Source organism: Leguminivora glycinivorella, chromosome 19 (assembly GCF_023078275.1).
Source record: "Leguminivora glycinivorella isolate SPB_JAAS2020 chromosome 19, LegGlyc_1.1, whole genome shotgun sequence".
Classification (NCBI taxonomy): domain Eukaryota; kingdom Metazoa; phylum Arthropoda; class Insecta; order Lepidoptera; family Tortricidae; genus Leguminivora; species Leguminivora glycinivorella.
In genome coordinates this window covers 1,634,157-1,656,554 of record NC_062989.1, presented here as the reverse complement: position 1 = coordinate 1,656,554, position 22,398 = coordinate 1,634,157, and the positions used below count along the sequence as shown (strand labels likewise).

The 22,398-nt window shown below is 37.2% G+C and overlaps 1 protein-coding gene across 1 annotated transcript in view; it reads right to left on the bottom strand.

Moving 5' to 3' along the window:
* The window catches only part of LOC125236718 (bicaudal D-related protein homolog), a 191,787-nt gene that overhangs the window by 5,827 nt on the left and 163,562 nt on the right, over window positions 1-22,398 (bottom strand). Inside the window, exon 10 of the mRNA XM_048143638.1 lies at window positions 10,727-10,947. Within this exon, the coding sequence (XP_047999595.1) occupies window positions 10,727-10,947 (221 nt within the window). The remainder of the gene's footprint in view (window positions 1-10,726; window positions 10,948-22,398) is intronic.

The following is a 22,398-nucleotide window of genomic DNA, read 5'->3' as shown; positions in this document are numbered from 1 at the left end:
TAACATCGGTATATCTATTCAATATTTGTTATAACTCTGTTAGAACGTGATATGGGTGAATAGACTTTTTCTTGTCTGTTATTGCCATGGTTACGATCTCCTAGAGTCACGCCCAGGACAACATGCATTTTTCTGGTTTTACCAAGCCCTTTCCTTAATTTGCCACCTGCAAACATGGACTACATGCATGCTTGCATAATTTCAGTAGCATAATTTTGCTTAAAACCAGCGTGACTCAGGGGTCCGTAACCATAGCAATAACAGTCAAGAAAAAGTTAATTCACCCATATGTATTTATACAAGCGACTGTATACTGACACCGCAGAAATTTTATATCAATGAATTTTTCGGATATCCGTGGATTTTCCATTTTAACCCGTTTCTTGTCTACGTAAAGTATCTCACTTTAAACTTTAGTACATTAAACCTGACCGTGCGAGGGTTGCATGACCCCAGTGACGCAAGAGCACTCCGCCCAGATTAACGACCTGGAGGGTTACCAAGTTACCATGAAGTACTAGCAAGCCGAGTCGAGACAAAGGGACACAGCTTTACCAGTTATATAGCTCTGTCCCTCTCTCTGAACCTAAACTGAACGTCTTTAGTACTTGGTAACCCCCCTGGACTGTACCTGTTTAGTATTCGCTACGTGATTCACTCGCTTGAATTAAAATAAAACCGGCACTATAGATCTGGTAAAACCACTTGTTTGCCACCCCTATACTAGGTGGTTATGTAGATGGCTACGTATTCTACCTATCTGGATATAAATAGTCTAGTCACATTTTCCCATTGCAAATGGCACGCAGAGTTATCTTGGCCCAACACTTTTATTCATCCTTGAATTATCCCGGAATTTTGATACGGTTCACTAGACCCTGGGGTCCTCTTTGGCATCTAATCTAGGATTTAGATGCTACTAGTTTTACGAAAACGACAGATATTACTCGGTTTCCTAAAGATGTTTCACTTTACCGAAAAGCGGCCGATTCAAATATTCTATCTACTCCACGTCAACGCAAAGAAAGTTGTAATATTATAAGAAACAAAAGCCGTTCCCAATGACATAATCCCGGGGTCACCATCCACTTTCACCCCGAATGGCAACCGACCCGTGAGCTTACCAACCAGAGCGACGCGATCCGTCAGTTGAATCAATGGAATTACTCGATTACAGTAGGACGCCTATTGTAAACAAATAAATCGGTTGTCTATGACTGAAAAGGCCCGCCCTGACGGTATGACTAAATTCACAATTTGATCAGAAAAATGGCGCGAATCTCGTCTAGCGAACACAGGTAGGCACCTACTACCATCAACAATTGGCACTTGGTCTACACTAGTTGTATTTTTTTTGGCTGAACTCAATTCCCTTTGCTAATTATCTACATTACGTGAAGAATAATCATTGTGCGTAAAGATATGCGTAAATTCATAATTAGCTTAATTATATGAAGGAATATTTAACTAGTTTTCAGAATGAATTAATATGACCCACAATGGCCTTACACAATCGTAATAAAAAAGTAAAGATGGCACTCTATGGCGTAAACGTCAAATTTCCCGCCGTTTTTTACTTTTTCTAATATTTTTATAATCGGACAGCATTTGCGTGAAAGTTTCAACCTTGTAATGTGGTATTTTAACTTTGTGTCGCCAACCAAGGTTAATCGCCTGAACTCTGCAGTTCGATTTTTCAGTTGATCAAATAAGAACCTTGTTTTGTAATAGTTTAGGTTAAAACTATAACTTAAATTGGCCATAATGGATGTAGATGGGATTAGAGAGGTTAAATAAAAAAAATAACCTCCAAAATAGCGAGGGCGTATTTTCACGTTTAAGGCTTCGAGCAAGTATCGTTCTGTCCTATTTATAGTTAGCCCAATAATAGTTACGAGTGGAGAAAGAACCTATTCGTGTTATTAGATTGCATTAAAATGTAATTCAATCGGAAAATAGAACAATGAAAATACTCCTTTTTCTTATACGTTTACGAATAAAGAAAAATGCGTACTATATGTATATAGGTAGTGGCCACAAAGGAACAAATATTTCGAAAAAAATAAACTAGCAAAAATGTGGCTGACGACACAAGGAAAATGCTCTTGCTAGTATAAGTTTTATGTTCATATTTAATATTGTGCTTTTATTGTCCAGTTGATGTGTGTGTAGTTGATATATTAGCTAAGTATGTGGTGTGTAGGTCCTGTCACTGTGTACTAGTTGAAGTATCTTTAGCTAGTCGTTAAACTATTCGCAAAACTTCATAAAAAGAGTCATATGAAAGTTTGACGTCACAGCAGCCATTTTGAATGAATGAATGAGCAAATAAGACCGGCGATAAAGGAAGCATTTAAATTTGTTCCCGACCGTTTGCCAACGTTTAATAGCGACATTAACTTCCTTTACGATGAAATATGGCTTCTGGAGTAAGATAAACGCCTAGTTTAAACTATCTACAGAATAGTATAATTAATAGGATTTCATAGAAAAAGTTTTTGTTTGAAGATTATTTACCTGCAGATTGATAAAACGAATTATTTGTTTTAATTTTATGAACTCGATACCTATATCTCCTTTTTTCGTGAAAGGATTCTGTTTCCAAAGAGAGTCATAGGCTGGCAACAGACAGTCTTAAATTTCATAATCTTAAAAAATCATAATCTTATGAAATCAGATCGAGTGCACGGATTCCCATACAATTTCGCAACTGTCCACACACAGTCTTATTTTTTAAGATTATGATTTTTTTCAGATTGATCTGACAGATTGCGAATAATTTGAATTTTAAGAATGTGTGTGGCAAGGCAGTCAATCTTATTTTATAAGATTATGATTTTTTAAGATTATGAAAATTAAGACTGTTTGTTGCCAGCCATAATGGATATTAATAACGGTCATGATTACAACTCTTCTCCTTTGTTCGGTCCGCTCCATAGTCTATGGTCAAATATGGCGGCCCGCGTCCATGATGGTAACATTGACCACAACGGAGGCGGCGTGGGTGCTCTGAGTCAGCCTTTACAACCCGATTCGCCAAAACAGTGTTGTTGTGTTACTCGAGTTTTTTTGAAATTCTACATGTGGTGAGTCCTTAGCCGTATTGGCGTCGTTGTACATAGCTACTGCTATTCATTAATTAATTTATTCATGAATAATTATGGCCACCTTATGACTGGATAATCAAATACTAGAAAAATTATATTTTTTTTTACTAAAATAATATTTTTTTTCGATCACCGCGACGGCAATTTCGTTTACTTTCAACCCCTTAATTGCTAAAAAGTGGCACTAGAACTTGAGCAGTTCATGTGCTCTCTCTATCTAAACTAAAAAAACTAACCCTATTGGGAATACAGGCGTGAATTTATGTATGTGATTGTGAACGTAATGAATTGATATAGATCACAGATATAGATATAACATAATAAGAAAAATATATGGATAAAATATTGGTTATAGAAAATTAAATTAATTAAAATTTCTATAACCAATATTAACGTAAAATTTCAAGCGCTACGCTCCGAATAGCTCATGGTGTACGAAACTTTATGGACATACAAGTATATTGCCCACGTTTCGTTTCGGCAGTAATAGCGTTTCGGTGATAACATCAGTAATTTAGTTTATGGCCATGGCATTATATTGGCGTATGTGGTATTATATAACCAGTAGCAATTTAATTGGTTTGACTTTACAAAAATATTTACTACGAATTTTCTTACGTAGACTTTTTGTTCAAGATCTTCAGGCCCTGATAACCTGTAGTTATGTTATTGTAATAGGTTTGCGTACTTTAGTTCAGCAATTTCCGTTACTTTCTTCTTCCTTTTTTGTTACCAGATTTCTATACATTTTCGGTAACAAAAAAGGAAAGTTTCATACAATCAACCTAGGACATTTTGAGAAACCTAGTGGAAATTGCTCAGCATCATGAACTCTATCAGCCTACCAATTTTTATCCAAATCGGAGACGTGATCCAAATGTACAAACTTAACGGGAATTGCTGAGTTGATGAATTTTGAATTAGTGTTGTTAAAAAAATATTAGAAATAAGAAAAAACTTCAAAGTTGTTATTTATGGTGTTTGAAACGACCTCACATACTGTTTCATTTATCATACCTATGGGGTCGATTGAAACACTTCCATTCTTGTAATTTATATAATTATTTAATATGTATTAATTATGGTCATGTAAATAATTGATTTCTACATAAGGTCGGTAGAACTTTGAAACAACATTTGTTTAAGAAATAAATAAATAAGATTTAATAAGGATGAATAAAATATTTACAGGCCATCAATATGTATCAGGTATAACGTGTTTCAATTGACCCCAGTTTATTCAATACACGGAGAAAAAAGTCTCGTCCATGATACCTGAATAGTGTAATCTGAACGAGAAAATCTAGTAAATTCTGGGACAATTGTTCACATAGTATAAATAACTAAACTAGTCTGTTTAAATGCGTTGAGCTTAGTGAACTAGTTATCTTGTAATTGCTACACATTAAAATAGCGTGTATTACTAGAATATTTAGTAATCATAACACGTGGACCGTACAAATAAATAATATTTTCTTGCAGAGCTTAATAAATGAAATGTGACCTTGACAATATATTCTTGTAAAGGTAATATATACATTACGTATCATAAAATAAAAATATTGTAAGGGTCACACAGTCAAATTGTGTGTATTACTAGATTATTCAGTATTTATAACAAATGGAGTGTCTAAATAAACAAAATAATGTAAACTCCACAAGAAATTCTTGTAAAGGTTATAAAACTTTAGTTAGGCCAATAATAGGTATCGTTAAGAATACAAGTCATCTGATATATATTACATTCTCTTCATTTATGTAAACTTCATTAAATGGTTGATAGAACAAGAAAGTTAGTTACAGCAACTGCATTTATGGTACTCTCTAATAAATATACAATTGCGTTAACGTGTTATATTTTTATCGGTACCTATGAATTTGTCTGTGCACTGTATAGACAACTAACATTTCTTGTAAATTTAAAAAAGGTTTTGTCTATACAAGGTGGTTCAGTAGGATTAAAGGCCGAGCCACGCCAGATACGTGTACGTAGACGTGTGCGTGGCGTGCGCGCTGTAAAGTACGAATCTTCAAAAGAGATGATACACCGCTAGACACACACGGGAAACACGTCACACAAGCGGTGTAATCTCTAATGAGGATTCGTCATTTACACCGCGTACGCTACGCGCACGTCTACGTACACGTATCTGGCGTGGCTCAGCCTTTAATCCTACTGTACCACCTTGTATAGACAACAAACCTTTTCTTACATTTACAAGAAATGTTAGTTGTCTATACAGTGCACACACAAATTCATAGGTACCTACCGATAAAAATGCAGGTTGCTAGGACCAGTTCCAAGAGACAGAAGCCTAGAGTTGAAACTGGGATCCGGAAACCTGGGTCACCCAGCATATGGAATGGATGCTATGAGCGGTGAAAATTGATGAATCTGAAAGTAAATAAAATAATTATATAATTTGTTAAAAAATATATTTCAACGATCCTTAGTGCAAGACTTTGTTCATATATTCGTCAGTGTTAATAGAACCGTCCTTCATTTCGTCCAAAATTTATATTTTGCAGAATTTTTCCACTTTTGTTCCACAGTATGGCATGGGTCACAGGAAACTTGCAACCATTGTAAATCATCTGAAAAAGACGTTAAAATTTCTATGAATAAATTTTACATTAAGTAATATTCTACGTCCACTTCAGATATATAATTATAAAGACTGTCCACGATAAAAAGTGGTCATATATAACATGGTAAATCTTGAGAATAATGAGAATTTATAAGCAGCATGTTTGTCAAATAATTTGTAGATATTAAACTACATTATAAAAATACAAACAAATTATAAACTTTAGGTGGCCTATGAATTTTAGCAGTATGTATCTCATGATAACAATATTTTTTTGTACAGTGTCTTCTTGCAGTCTTTAAGTACAACAGTTTTAATGACAAAAATATTTTTTTAATGTTTAATTATAATAGCCAAAATATACCCTATTACATACTGATTTTACGATAGTAATAATTTTTCTGATTGTAATCAGATTAAGAAAGTACTGAGATTTTCTAACTTTGCTGAATTCGAATTTTTGACACTTTTTGGCTCTCCATACAAAAACAACTGTCAGTGCTTGGAGTAGAAAGTCTTCCTGACTACCAAAAGTCGAAATGAGTTTCAAAAAGTATTTTTTTGTCTGCTAAGATGTCATTCTAATGTGTGTAAAACAGCTTATAAAAATATAAGTATTTATAAAATTGTGCCAGGAAGCGTGTGAAGTTTGTTAAAAAACACTGTACAAGAAATGAAATGCTTGATGGTATACATTCGGCGAAACCTCAGACACACTAAAGCATTATAAGGAATAGCTTTAATTATTATATAGTTTTATGTATACAGATTTATCAAAATATAATATTGCTTCAAAATGTGCATTCAGGAAGAAAGATTTATCATGTTATGTATGACCACTTTTTATCGTGGACAGTCCTTATTAGTTCAGTATTTAGATTTTGCCCACGTAATGTCGTATGAATTTGTATGCAATGTAAAATGAATACAACATTAAATGCCTTTTTACTCACCATTCTAATTATCTACTAAGTTCTACATGATGTACGGTATGTGACTCACCTGCTTTTGCCAACTCTGCCATCTCCCATCCTTGCAAGAGTTTTTGCACCTCTTCATCCATTTCCTAAAATGGAAACTACCAAACGAATGGATAATACGTAGTGAGTACGTTTAACGATAAATAATATAACCTATTGCGATCCGCGTCCACGCGTGATCTCTCATGACACGTAAATGGCCGCCGACCACGCCGCAAAACATTGCGTTTCGTTACACAAGCAAAACATTTATTTATGCGGACAATATTTTTGTTATAACAATTATTTTTCGGTGTATATTACGAGAATATCATTGTTATTTTTTACAAGAGGCGCAAAGTAAAATCAACTATACTGCTATAGCATTCACTAAGATATACAATGGTACTTAAACATGGCGTTTCGTTACAAAAACGAAACACATATTTATACTAACTAAATACTTTTTCAACAGAACTATTTGTTCACCAGTATACATTACGAGAATATTATTGTCATTATTTACAAGAGCTGCAAAGTAATACCAACTTATAAAACAGTCATATCAACTATACTGCGATGGCATTCGCTACGATACAAATAATAGAGTTGACAGCGATGCGTACATATTTATACAAACTTAATATTTTTAAATATAACTCTTCGTTGAGTTTACATTACAAGAATATTCTTTTTATTTCTTTACGAGAACTACAAAGTAATGGCAACGTATAAAAAAGTTACAGGAAGTATACTGTGATAGTAACCGCTAAGATTAAGATTGTAAAGATAATTTTTATTTTTGGCATTACAAGAAGCTTCTTGTTAATAGAATTATCGTAACCTTTATTCTATTAGTTGTAAATAAAACTAGAGTTCTCGTATATGTAATTCAAACAGAACTGTTTAGTGCATATTAATGTTTGCTTAGTTCTATTGAATTCAAAATATAGTAAACGTAACAATACAGTTGTTTTTATTACGAGATTGTAGTATCAGTTACGATAAATCTATTTTACTAAACGTTCTGGTAGTATTGTTAAAATATTTTTTTCCGTGTAGAACCCGGCTCGCGCCAATGAGTTTTTCGGAACTTATGTGCGAAATGTCATTTGATATTTGCCAGTCGCTTTTCGGTGAAGGAAAACATCGTGAGGCAACGGGACTAATTCCAATAAGGGTCTAGTTACTCTTCGGGTTGGAAGGTCAGATGGCAGTCGCTTTCGTAAAACTAGTGCCTACGCCAAATCTTGGGAGTAGTTGTCAAAGCGGACCCCAGGCTCCCATGAGCCGTGGCAAATGCCGGGATAATGCAAGGAGGATGATGATGATGAATAGTAGGTATATAAAGTAGGTCAAGTAGGTGTATAAACTTATAGGTAGACGTCGCTATAAGGCGTTTAGAAATTGAGAGATGGCCTGGAAAAATTCGCACGCATCCAGCAGGCCTCCGTGGCTAAGGTCACAGCATAATAAAGAGTACTATCGTACCGTATGGCCACTCCCGCTCCCCGCTGAAAGTGCCGCCCACCCCCTCTCGCTTACCTCACAGTTACCTCCTGTCCAACACGCGAACAGTCGACCTGTCATATTTCACTCATACAAGCATAGTACGCGTTCACCTACACGAGCTAAGACTGTGCTAAGGTGCTCATTGCGACGTCTGCGGCAAAGCAGTTAGGTCACATGTTCGAGCCCTGCCGGAGGTGTGAACTTTCCATCTTTCTTAATCCTGATAAAAAGAAGTTTAGAATATAAAGTTGTTTGTCGACAGTGTAAGATATATTGAACTGCTGTTCAATTGCGACTGTCTGTCTATTCATTACATTACACACGGCATTGTCAGTATGAGTATTTGTAACAAAAATATCGAATCATAGGTTTTGTTTGTACGTATTGTAACAATGTTGTATTGTTCTGTCTTTACAATTCATTGTTTTGTATGATTGAGTGTTTAAGTTTTCGTAAGTTGCAGGTTATACGAGACACGGAGAGTGATTATTTATCTGACTTTATAGTATCCAGAATCCATAATTTCTAAAACAAATAGGGATGACGACTACATAAAAAAAAAAACCGGCCAAGAGCGTGTCGGGCCACGCTCAGTGTAGGTTTCCGTAGTTTTCCTTATTTTTCTCAAAAACTACTGAACCTATCAAGTTCAAAATAATTTTCCTAGAAAGTCTTTATAAAGTTCTACTTTTGTGATTTTTTTCATATTTTTTAAACAAACGGTTCAAAAGTTAGAGGGGGGGGGGACGCACTTTTTTTTCCTTTAGGAGCGATTATTTCCGAAAATAAAAATATTATCAAAAAACGATGTTAGTAAACCCTTATTCATTTTTAAATACCTATCCAACAATATATCACACGTTGGGGTTGGAATGAAAAAAAATTTCAGCCCCCACTTTACATGTAGGGGGGGTACCCTAATAAAACATTTTTTTCCACTTTTTATTTTTGCACTTTGTTGGCGTGATTGATTTAATTTATTTATTCAAATACGTAAGTTTACAGTACTTAACCAAAACACTTACATATTAAATTAAAAGTACTTAATTACATTAAATTTCATGCATGTCAAAATTAAAACTTATTTCTAAACATTATTTTTATCATATTATAAATAATTCATGCATATCAAAAAATTATACAAATAAAAAAAACAATAATTAATGTGATTGCTCTAAAAACAACTGCCAAGACACAGCCTAACACGCTTCAGGAATACGCCCAAACTATCATGGAATACATCTGTATCAGCATCCTGTGCGTACAAATTATTTAGCAGCTGAGCTGCGCTGCTATGCATATTGGTTCCAAATTTCAGCTTTGTAGTGCTTACGGTTACTGAGATTATCCGCGGACGGACGGACGGACGGACAGACAGACATGGCGAAACTATAAGGGTTCCTAGTTGACTACGGAACCCTAAAAATGGCATTCTGTTTAGTCCATCAGTTAGATCGTCTAAAAATACTGAACACATATTTTTCGCTTTTTCTAATTAATGTAAAAATACAAAGATATAGAGCATCAAAGTTCCGGAGCGGGGTTGTGACGTCACTTCGAAGTAAAAATTGTACCTAGGCGTGACGTCACGCGAAACTTCAATGCACTGTATACCGTCGTCATTTTTCGTTTACGATAAAAAAGAAAACACACGTGTCTAAAATTCTTTGATAATCTAACTGACGGACTAATTCGTTTTTTTAGTCGTCTCGCCTATTGCTTACGTCTTTCACGGCAAAACGGAGCGACAATTTGACGTGATTTAAGTGGAGATAAGGGATGGAGAGTGACATAGGCTACTTTTGCCTCTTAATTAAAATGGGGAGTGGAAGTTTATATAGAAAATTCCGCAATTTTCGAATTTAAGTTTTAATGCAAGCGAAGCCGTGGGCAAAAGCTAGTAATTGTATATATTATCCATCATCCAGGCATCCAATAGGTCATCATACACGTGGCGAATAGCGAATAGCACAATAGTTGAACCATTAAATCATATCGCCAAGTTAGGCCCGGCCGGCTTCTTGAAACATCGTCAGTAATCGCAATCGATTCGATACCGACTCGATAAGAAACGTGAAACGTTGACTCTCGTTAATTTTCACACGGAGATGACGATCTTGACATCGGATTTATTTGCAACGTGATACGGTGATACAATCGATCGTGAATAACGAATGAAACTATAAAAAAAATGCAATTAGAAAATGTGCATGAAACTTCATCAAATGTGCATCAAATTGTTGACATTTTGTCATTCAAATTAATCGCACTAATACAGAACATTTCAACGTTGCGTACATGACCACTCCTTACACATATGTAGATGACATAAACTATATTCTTATAGCTATAAAAATCAATAGAAAAGCCTAATACTCGTACCTTAGATGACAGATCCGCCATAATCTCGTTCATCCTCATCAATATCTGTCTCTTCCTCTTTAACGTTCTACGCGCATGTAGGAGTTATGAAGTTGCGCACTCTAGCATCTGCTAGCGAACACCCTAGAAGCTTCTATGCAAAAGTCTACTCTAGTCTAGTTTAGGAATGTAATCTTACCTTAGATGACAGGTCAGCTATAACCTCATTCTTCTCATCAATCTGCCGCTCCCTCTCAAGCGCTCTGCGCGCATGCGCGGCAATGGAGTCGCGTACTCTAGAACCTTCTAGCGTCGCGTACGCGGCGACGGCGTCTGCGCAGGCGGCGAGTAAGGCGCCGCAGCGGAGGGTTGAGGATTCGTCGCCGTCAGAGATGAGATGGAGAGGTCGGAGTGGGAGACCTGTTAAAGAAATGAAGGTTTAGAGACAATTTTCAAGTTTACTTGGTATATATGAAACTGCTGCGATGCTATTGTAAAAGGCACTGTCTTTTTTATATTAGCCTTAGGTTTTAACATGGTTTAATGTACACAAATAGATAAACGCACGCCTGTAATCCCAAAAGAGATAGGCAGAACACATGAAACTGAGCTCAAGTTTCAGAATCACTTTAGCAATTAAGCGACTGAAAGTCAACGAAATGTGATGTTGGTGACAGGTTGCCAGCCTCACGCGGCTCGCCTACGCCACAATTTAACCCATATCCCACAGTCGACTTCTACGACACCCACGGGAAGAAAGCGGGTGGTGAAATTTTTAATCCGTCACCACACGGGCAACTTCCATCAAAACAACTAAGAATTAAGATTCGAAACCCTATTGACCTAACTACTTACCGATTATTTCCACTTGATCTCTCCGTTAATTACCATCGTTGGTTCAGTTTCGCCACAATGATTAGCTCTAAACATGGGAACATGGCGAAACAATGAGCAGTTAGCTCAAGCTTGACCGACTTTGAACAACGAGGTTATGGTGTTTTACGGGATAACTTGTGTGGAAAGCGAATTAATAAATGCGTATAGTTCGTGCATCATTGAGCAAGTAATTCTTACGATTATCCATACTAATGATGCACTTTAGTTGTTTGTCTACCATCTATTTTCCTCTCTCAGTTATTCTAAGGTTAGCTGGAAGAGATCCCTTAAAGGGATAAGCTCGCCTTTGTACATAACCGTTATAATTATTCTCTGTACATGTAATTTGTTATGTACAATAAAGTGTTTAGTAAACACTGTTTACTACTACTACTACTACTGCTAATATTATAAATGGGAAAGTGTGTGTTCTGTTTGTTTGTCCGTCTTTCACGGCAAAACGGAGCGTCGAATTGACGTGATTTTTTAAGTGGAGATAGTTGAAGGGATGGAGAGTGACATAGGCTACTTTTTGTCTCTTTCGAATCCGAATCCGCGGGCAAAAGGCAAAAGCTAGTCATTAAATGCCGCATTAGTGCGTTATCACATTATCCGATCCGATATCGGATTTAGGAAGGATGGAAGGCAAATGTCAAAGATGCCATATCGGCCCTACATTCGATATCGGATCGGATAACTGGAAAACGCAGTTCGGATCTTGTAGGTATTATCATGATACAATAGAATATAATTATTAATTGCAACTCGTGGATTGCTGGGCAAGGGCCTCCCCTCGCTTCTTCCACTCAACTCTGTCATTTGTGTAACCCTGCCTGTCTGTATAAAAAGCGTCCAAGTTATCCCGCCATCTCTTTTTTTTTGTCTTCCTGAACCCCGACCTTTTTTTTAATATTATAAATGGGCTTACTCTTGGCCACAGACTAACCAAAGGAAAAGACGTGGCCTACGATGGAGTGAGCTCGCCCAGAAGATGCCTGTTCACTCTTTGGGGTCCATTTCTCAAAACTGAAAGTTACAAGTTACAAGCGGAAGTGTCCTTCCAACTTGTCATATTAGACATTGACTACCACTTGTAAATTGTAACTTGTAGCTTCGAGAAATGGGCCCTTGCAGGCCTGCACCCTCCTCGGTGATCATCATGGCTCACCGTTCAGGGTGCGTTTTTATCGGTATTATGTTTGGTTAGTGCCACAATTCACACAACACACACACAAATCACAATTTCGATTTCTTTCAAACCCCTTTTGCCAAGAGTGGCACTGAAACTTGAGTAGTTCATGTGCTCTGCCTACGCCTTTATGGGATACAGGCGTGATTATATTATTATGTATGTATGTAATATGTACGTAGTGCCCAAATCTTGGTAAAGATTTGCTAAACATGGGCAATACCGATATTATGTTTAGCAAATGGTTTACTACCTAAATCTTGATAGTAAATCTACCAATCCAACTATGTATAACGTAAGCCAATTCAACCTGTGGTAACATCAACCATCTGCCAAAAGAATCACAGATGAACCGCTATCACAAACAATAGTTCGTAAAGCTGACCATACACGATTATTCGGTCGTGCCTTGCTCACACTGCTACCGATTTTTAACCCTTTTTACGAAGATATAAGGTTTATAGATGGTCAAGAGTGTAGTGATGGCCTGATGGGTACAACTTGCCCAATACCCATTACCTATATGTGAGTTGAAGTGTGGGAGCGTGGTTATATTTTATTATTTGTAGCAATTGTAAAATAGTGATTGCGTTGCTTATACAAATGATGACATTGTGTCACTATTGTCAGTCAGCCTTAGAATTTTGGTGAAGTTGAGAAAACCGGGAAAATTTATTTCAGTAAGGTTAAAGTTTTACTGGAAGAGGAAATTTTCGACATTTGTTACACGTAAGGTTTTTTGCTCGAAGTTTTTTAAAGTCAAAACGATTTCGGCTTCATTCGAGTCGTGAAAAACATGATCAGAATTCGAGAGTTTTATAAAATAAGTATTCGAGAACTGAGGGCCCGAAGGCTTGTAGTGTGAGACATGGTATAGCAACCTGTCACTGCAAATCACAATTTTGTTTTCATTCTACCTCTAAAGCGAGTAAGATAAATGAGGTCCACATAATTAAAGTCACATACAGGTCAGAAGGGATTAATTAACATTATTTTTTTTACCTTTTTTAACCCCCGACGCAAAAACGACGGGGTGTTATAAATTTGTCGTGTCTGTCTATCTGTTTGTCTGTCTGCCTGTGTGTATGTCTGTCTGTGGCATCGCTCCCGATCGGATGAACCGATTTAGATTTAGTTTTTTTTTGTCTGAAAGCTAAGTTAGTCGGGAGTGTTCTTAGCCATGTTTCATGAAAGTCTGTCTACTATGTCGCGGTCGGGGGGTTTTTTAAAATTTTAATTTTGTGGTTATTTAGCTATGAGGTCTATGAGCTATCGGCAATAGAAACAAATAAAAGTCGCTTTCGTAGAGACGCGATGGTAGCACTCGGCGACGAACGATAAATCGATCGTTCGCTCTCTCTTTTTACACGGCTACGACTATCTTATGACGACTTATCCTTTATTCGTTTCTATAGCCGATAGCGCATAGACTAGTGCCAAAAATTTAGCAGTTTCATGCGCTTTGACTAATCTTTCAGGAATACAAGCGTATGTCTGTATGTTTAAGCAACCGAAAGAAATGTAAATGGCGACAGAAGCAGACGTTAACACGTCCATATTCAGCCGGATTAGCCATTCAGTCCATAAACCGCACAATGACTGCATTACGTTGCGTAACGTCCACTGTTACAACTGATAATGCATTCTGAATATTGTGTGGCAAGTGATAAGCGCTGCGAGAACGCAAGAGGAAACATATCAAACACATATAACAATAAATATTGATTGATTGATTGATTGAACATCCTAGTTGACAGCGTTTTTACCCCCGACGCCAAAACGACGGGATATTATACGTTTGACGTGTCTGTCTGTGTGTTTGTCTGTCTGTGTGTGTGTCTGTCTGTGGCATCGTGGCTCCGGAACGTATGAACTGATTCAGATTTTTGTTTTTGTTTGAAAGCTGAGTTAGTCGGGAGCGTTCTTATCCATGTTTCATGAAAATCGGTCCACTAATCATGTCGCGGTCGGGGGTTTTTTCAAAATTAGAATTTTGTGGTTCATTGTAGATGTCGTTTTATAACTTTTTCTACTCCCGAACTGTTATTCGTCATTTACAGGGTCGTGCATAGATCTTTAAAACCCTACATAAAGGTTATTTCAAAGCCAGCGTCCGCTGGCTTTCCGCGCATGCGCGCAGTATCGAAAAAACTGAAAACGCATTGTTTGGCTCTGTAACCATGGCAACGCCTTATAACGACACTGCGCGAGTGCGCGGAAAGGCTTTGGGCAGCCGAGCTGACAGTGCACCTTTGCGTCAAAATACAGGAATCAGTGTGAATTTCACGAAAGTTATTCAAGAAAACTATTAAAAACTAAGTGCATGGTCGTAGAAAAAGTATTGTATGCAACGGTGTTTAACTGAGTCAAAAAATACTGTGGCGTTCAATAACAATTTTCGGCTTCGCCTCAAATTGTTACCCACGCCACTCGTCTTTTTTTGACCTCCTTTAAACGCCTGTTGCATAAAATACTATTATACTAGTACTAACTAGCAACTGTGTGCGATATAGACGTGGGATGAATATGGTGTCGATTGATAAAAACTATCATTTGTCTTTCCTCGTACATTACTACGCATATTTGGTTGATACATGCGTAGGCTAAGAGATGTCTCAAAGTGAACCGTTAACTGCTAAAGAATCAATTTCCTTAACAAATTGTATTTCACTCGGCAACTCTAGCTAGTCAAAGCGACTGATCTGACTTCCTTGCGATGTTTCGTTCAATATAATCGACTGGTATGTGTGATATTTCACACAATTACCTTTCATACAAGACGTCTTCCGTTTTTTTTAAATCGATGTTAATAAACCCATTATCTAGCTCAAATTAAGTAGTCGCCAATACGTCAACTGCTATAATAGGTACTCATATCTATTCACCCCGCGCACGGCCCATAACCTGGGCCGCCCATCGCGCCCCCGATTAGGTGCGCTTGCGACGATTTCAACCGATGGCCGGTTGTCGCGAAAATGGACGCGAGAAAGTTTGCATTGAACTAATGCGTGTGATGGAGTAAATTCAAAGGAAATGCGATTTTTTTCAAGCCTTCTCTCAATCACTTTGACTGCCCTTATAGAGAGGCGATACCGACCGCTCGAATGAAATAAATCCATACTAATATTATAAATGGGGAAGTGCGTGTGTCTGTTTGTTTGTCCGTCTTTCACGGCAAAACGGAGCGACGAATTGACGTGATTTTTTAAGTGGAGATAGTTGAAGAGCTGGAGAGTGACGCATAGGCTACTTTCTGTCTCAATTTCAACGCGAGCGAAGCCGCGAGCAAATGCTAGTATGACTATACAATGACCTCAGGACATCTTACGTCACATATTAGGTGTCTGTATCTTCCACTCGATACGTAAAGAAACCGCGTTGCACAATGCGCCTGCCACGCTCGCGCCCTTGCGGTCGCGGTTCGGTTTCATCGCGACGCGGATCTGATACGTCTGAGGTTACTTTTAGTTGGAGACTGACTCTTTACATTGTGACATCAAAATGAGTAAATGATGCTTTTACTAACGCTCTGCTATCTCAGTTTTTGAACTTTTAAAATACATTTTCTCAATATAGGTGCGTGATGGAGTGACATCGCTTGTCATAATATTAGGTACCATACAAGGTAGTCTGATGTTGAGCCCATACGATTATACAGCGATTATACAGGTACAGCGGATCAAATCTCGACTGGGCGGCAAATGCAACTGGTCCATTTTTTCCATGTTTTCATTATTAAATAGAGTGTCCACCGTGCACCGGTTATATATTGTAGGCGTGTTGGATACATGTAGAACTCAACATCATAGTATAATAATAAAAAATGGATTAGTTACAATTGACCCCCAGTCGAGATTTGCCCCTATGTACCTTATACTGACATATAAAACATACGCTGACATAGAAAACCCCACAAGATAAGGGCAGCACCACTGCACCAGTCATGCAAATCCATACTAATATTATAAATGGGAAAGTGTGTGTGTGTGTCTGTTTGTTTGTCCGACTTTCACGGCAAAACGGAACGACGAATTGACGCGATTTTTTAAGTGGAGTTAGTTGAAGGGATAGAGAGTGACATAGGCTACTTTTTGTCTCTTTCTAACCCCTATTTCCCTAAAATGGAGGGTGGAAGTTTGTATTGAGCATTCCGCAATTTTCGAATTTAACGCGAGCGAAACCGCGGGCAAATGCTAGTAGCGAATAAATAAGAATACGTCGTTGGTCGGTCGTTTTTGTAAAATGTAATATTATTTGTATTCTAGCTTGAAATTTCTTGCATAGATCCTAATTATATTAAATAATAAATACTTTTTTCAAACATGCAATGAAATATTGTCTTTACGTTCCTTAAAATGGGCTGGGAAAGTATCGCTTTTTGGGCGCAACAACTCGAGAGAGGACTGTAAAGGGATTTCATATTATTTTTTAGGCCTAGGCCTGCAAAAGTAACTTTTTTTTATAAAATATTGTCCTTTAGAGCATTTTTTTTATTTAATTGTATGTTTGAGAAAAGCACTATACATGCCTCGGCGGAAAACGGATTCCCGGCCTCGTATCCTATCCAGTCCTCGCTCGCACGCTCGCTCGGCCGTATATACCCACTTGGCCGGAAATCCTCATTTTCCCGGCCTCTGATGTAATGTACTATTTTATATACCTAAAAGTGTTTACTGATCAGGATCACGCACAACCTTTCTACCCAAACAAGTAACAAAAACAATATCAAATGTAGGATAAAGCGACCCAACAATACAACCTTACAAGGCTAGGACACACTTAACATACTTTACTGCCGGTTCTGAGCAAACGTATCGGAATGTGAATCATATAAAGCTACCTTTCCACTTAGCCAAATCAATTCATGGAATAAATGCTGTGATTCAATGAAGCGTAATCACACATATCAAATTACATATAATAGAATACAAACACTTGATTGATATATGTGTAACCAATTCTTCCCCTTTTCTCTCGATTATGTTCCAAAGATTGCAAGGGCAGTTGAACACAGGCAAGATGCATGCACAGGTAGGTGTGATGACTAACATAAAACTCGGAAAATGATGTGTAAAGAAACTCAACCTTCAAATCAAGAGTAAACAGGCATCTTCTGGGCGAGCTCACCCATTGTAGGCCACCTCTTTGCCTTTGGCTAGTCTGTAGCCATTAATAAGCCCACGCCCATTTATAATTAAAAAAAAAAAAACAAAAAAACAATGTAAACACACAAAATAAATTAAGAGTAGGTAAGTACTAACAATACTAACGGAAACGATTAAGTAAGGGTGTTTTTCAACCAAAAACGTGTTCCGATGCGACGTATGAGTAAAAGAACCAATATTAGTCCCTGTGGTGACATTTGTTAAGAATTTCAATACCCTTTCTTCCCGTGGGTGTCGTAGAAGTCGACTGTGGGATATGTGGGCGAGAGGCTGACAACCTGTCACTGCAATGTCACAATTGGATTTCTTTCAACCCCTTTTTGCCAAGAGTGGCACTGAAACTTAGTAGTTCATGCTCTGCCTACCCCTTTTGGGATACAGGCGTGATTATATGTACCAATATTAGAAATTAAATTATTCCGCGTCGATAGGTTTTATTAAAGAGACCTTTAAACGACGCAAAACTCTTAGAGTGATTCATTTTCCCGACCTTGAAAACGGAATAGGAACAACAATTTTACTAACTCCTTCCAACTTTCCATTTACATGTTTACCAACATCGGCATCGACTGTGCCACCGCGAGCCATCTCCAACACCGCGGGTTGGCATTATGTACACTCAACAACACAACTAGAATACAAAGTGTTAAAAGTATGTATACAGAACTTTATTGGCGTGTACATTAAGGTGTGTGAATATATTTTTGACACTTTGTATTCACAGCTGTGTTGTTGACCTTGTATACTTTCGGCGCCACGCAAATGCCGGAATAAACGGGTCACAATTTGAGGGTCACCTCTAACGTACCCCGGAATTTCGCATGAGGGGATGTTTTACACTATCCAAACGCTGTTGGACTTTAAAAGCCCGTTTTAGTATTGGAGTTTATTCTGAGACATTTCCAGCGCCACGCTACATGGGTATAAATAGGATAGGTCATGAACTCATGACACAAGTTTGAGGATTCTGATCTTTTAGAAATAGATCGAACAAATGGACATGTTTCTGGTCATAATTTTATTTTTAGTCCCGTATTCTATATGTGTTAAATAGGATGGTTGTTATGGTACGTAAGTAACACTTGTACCTACCTGCTACTTAGGTATTCGTTACAGGACCTACATTGGTATGGCCGACCTAGTAAAGTTTTTAGTTAAAGTCTCATAATAAGTGAAAGCAATGGTACTCTTTGCCATCTTCTATGCAGATTACGATCAAAGTAAGATCAAGATTCAAAGTTCCAACGAATTATATGGAGGGATCTGACTTTTGCAATCGACAGACCTGCAAACAAACAAGAAACAATATAATTGACTATTCATACAGGTCATACAGCTGCTTGTAAAATTGAAAGTCTTACTAACAATGAGTCAGATTGTACCGTACCATTACAGTACCTAACAAACCTGTGTACAACCATTCGAGGAAGATGCGATAAGTATAAATATCCAATCTGGTCTTGTTACGCAAGATTAGATCACTGTCGTGCCACGCCATACTTTATCTAGTTCTATAGTCTATGGGGCTATAAAGGGTCGCGAATCTATTCGGCACGCGTCATAGATTCAAGTGCCCTACTAACACTCACGCAACTTTAGCAGGAAAACCACTTGATTAACGCGTTTATATTGCACGCAACTTGTGATACCATACTTCCGATCTTTTTTAGCACGATATCTTGAGTTGAAAGAATAGGTCGATAAAATCCACTCAAACCGTATAGCATAAAATAATAGCTGATCGACAACCAATATGTATGTAAGTATGTCGATATTTCGATAATCATTGCAGTCATCAATCACGCTCGTAGCATTCTCTAAAAAGTCTAAAATAATAACATACCTACTATAAACTTTAAAGTTGTTTTTAGTTATATTCCACAAAGTCTACTCCTCAAGGAACATTAAATTACATTTTTACTTTAAATTTAATCCGTATACAATTACATCTGTAACTACTAGTACGTTACAGCTTTCGGATACATTTACACGAACAAAAAACACACTTTTATGCTCATAAACTCAAAATATTAGCGTGTTTACATATTTTTACCGCGGAATTCAGTAGATCAAACTAGTGACGACTGTATAAAACGGTTACATGTTTCCATGTAACTATTTGCACAATACAAGTGTTACAGCCATGGAAAAATACCATTTATCGAACTACAGTAAGGAAACGAACTTTGCTTTGCTCCGTAACCTGGTTCTTTCGGCAATCGATCGGAAACAGTATGAGTGGAATGGTTTGTTGGCATGCCATAGCTACAAACTGTTGAAACGTTACACTCATAATTTAAAGTTATGTAGTGAATAGTGATGCTCTGAAACCCAAAAACAAGATACCTACACGATTTTTAAAATAAACGTGCGGTACGAAATAGGACATTGCAATACAAGTGCGAAACAGAACCTAATACGACCAGGGAAGAAGAATATTTCTGAATCGTCACAAGATAGGAATTGTCTTCTCACGACTTAAAAAACGGCACAAATATGATCACGTAGTTTGGGTATGTTCCCTTAACATAAGTAGGAGAATAGGGTTGTCACCTCAAAACTTAGGGGAAAAAAATATATGTGTTGGGCACTTATGGGTTAATACCGCTCTTAAAAGTTTAAGCTACACTCATATCAACACTATTAAAAAGAAATTAGACCTGCGATGAATTTGATTTAAAGAAATAAATTAGATCTCATTTAGGGTACTTATCAAAATTGTTTACTTATTGCCCTCATAGTGTATTGGATCATTTGTCCATTGATCCTACACAGTTGTTGAGATGGATGTGTGGAGTGACCAGAATGGATCGGATCAGGAATGAGTATATTAGGGAAGTTTGAAAGTTGCGCCTATAACGGAAAAGATGAGGAGTGGCAGGTTGGCGTGGTACAGTCATGTAATGAGGGAGGGATGAGTGTCATATAGGCAAAAAAATGTTGGAGATGAATGTTAGTGGATGGAGAGGGGAGGGGTAAACCTAAACAACGATGGATGGATTGTGTGAAAGAGGACATGAGAAAGAAAGATGTGAGTGATATGAGATGACGGGAGATAGAGGAGAATGGAAGAGGAAGACATGTTGTACCGACCCCACATCACGTGGGATAAGGGTGGGAGGAAGAAGAAGAAGAGTCCTACATAGTTACATTGTCATAAATTTTACCATTTAACAATACATAGATAAACTAACAGTGACAGTAAGAGCAAACAAAACGCCAACAACACGACCAAATTTCAAAACGAAATAAGTACCTTCTACTTTCATAGTGTAACGACTTTTAAACCTTGCAATACTTAAAACAATGGTCGTACTTAAAAGAACTAACAATACTACAGCTGTTCACACTGATTACTACGTCATAGTGCAACAAAACAACGTAATACGTAAATTCAAAACAGGCTTTCAAAAAGAAAAGGATTTTATGAAAATTTTATTTCAAAAAACTAACACATGCTTCGGTTACAGTGTGGCAGTGGTAGGCATAGTAATTTGGGGTATCGTGTCATATTAATATTAGACATTTTAGAACGTAAATCAATCTGATACTTGTTAAAACTATCGCTCGATCTACTCCCGATGTCGGTCAAATAATTTAAAACTCTATGCAATGTTTTACGTATAATGTATAAACTAAACAGTTCTATCACATAATAGAAGTTAATTCTATATAACATTAATTTTAAATGAGATTACGTTGAGGCACTCTGTTTGGTCCTTGTTTGTTTATTTTCTTTCTGACTCTTGGAGACCATATACATCTCCAAGGAAAAAGTAGATGGTATATATATATATTTTCTCCTTTGCTTAAGACAACAAGAGTCTTTTGCAACTCTAAAGTTATTTTAGTTATTCGTTTTTCTTTATGTATATTTTTTAGATGTACTTTGACACTTAGAGACTCTATACATCTCCTAACATCTCTTATTAATAATCATAATAGCTTTGTACTTTGTATAATTTCTTGTGTTAATATTTTTTTTAGCAAGATCTTTTGCTTATTAAATTGTATCTTGTTTTTTAATGCATGTTAATTATAAGATGTAATATTTTGACCCTATAATAATGGATAGTAACTGAGTAACTATGACATCTTAATCTTATGGTATCTAAGTCCGATATTGTAATCACTAATCGTATGAAATTACATTATAAAGTTTCAAAATTCATCGCATTCGCAATAAATACGAGTTTACGACTAATCAAGGTTCAAGTACGATTTTTTCATTGTCCGTGGAATCGCCGACATTACTCAATGCTACCGAATTGTCGGATTTAAGGTTTTGCAAGCTGTAATGATATTGTGTTGACAGGTATTTTATTTTCACAAAATTATAAGTACTAGCTAGCACAGAATATATATAATAGTAAGGAGTACAGAAGGCTCACTCCTTTGATGTTCACAAAACGCCGCCATTCTAAATTCTTACCTACATTAACAAACGGACCGCACGCGTGCAGACGACATTGAATTCTATTGCGCCGCGCGAAAGTGCGTCGCCACTGAATCGGCCGCGAACTCGCGGCTATCAACATCAGCCTGCTTGTAACGCGGCGAAAGGATTGCGGAGTGAGCCGCCCCTGGAGATGTAGTAGGGAGTGGCGGGACGAAGCTTGGATCGCTTCCTTAATAGTTGGC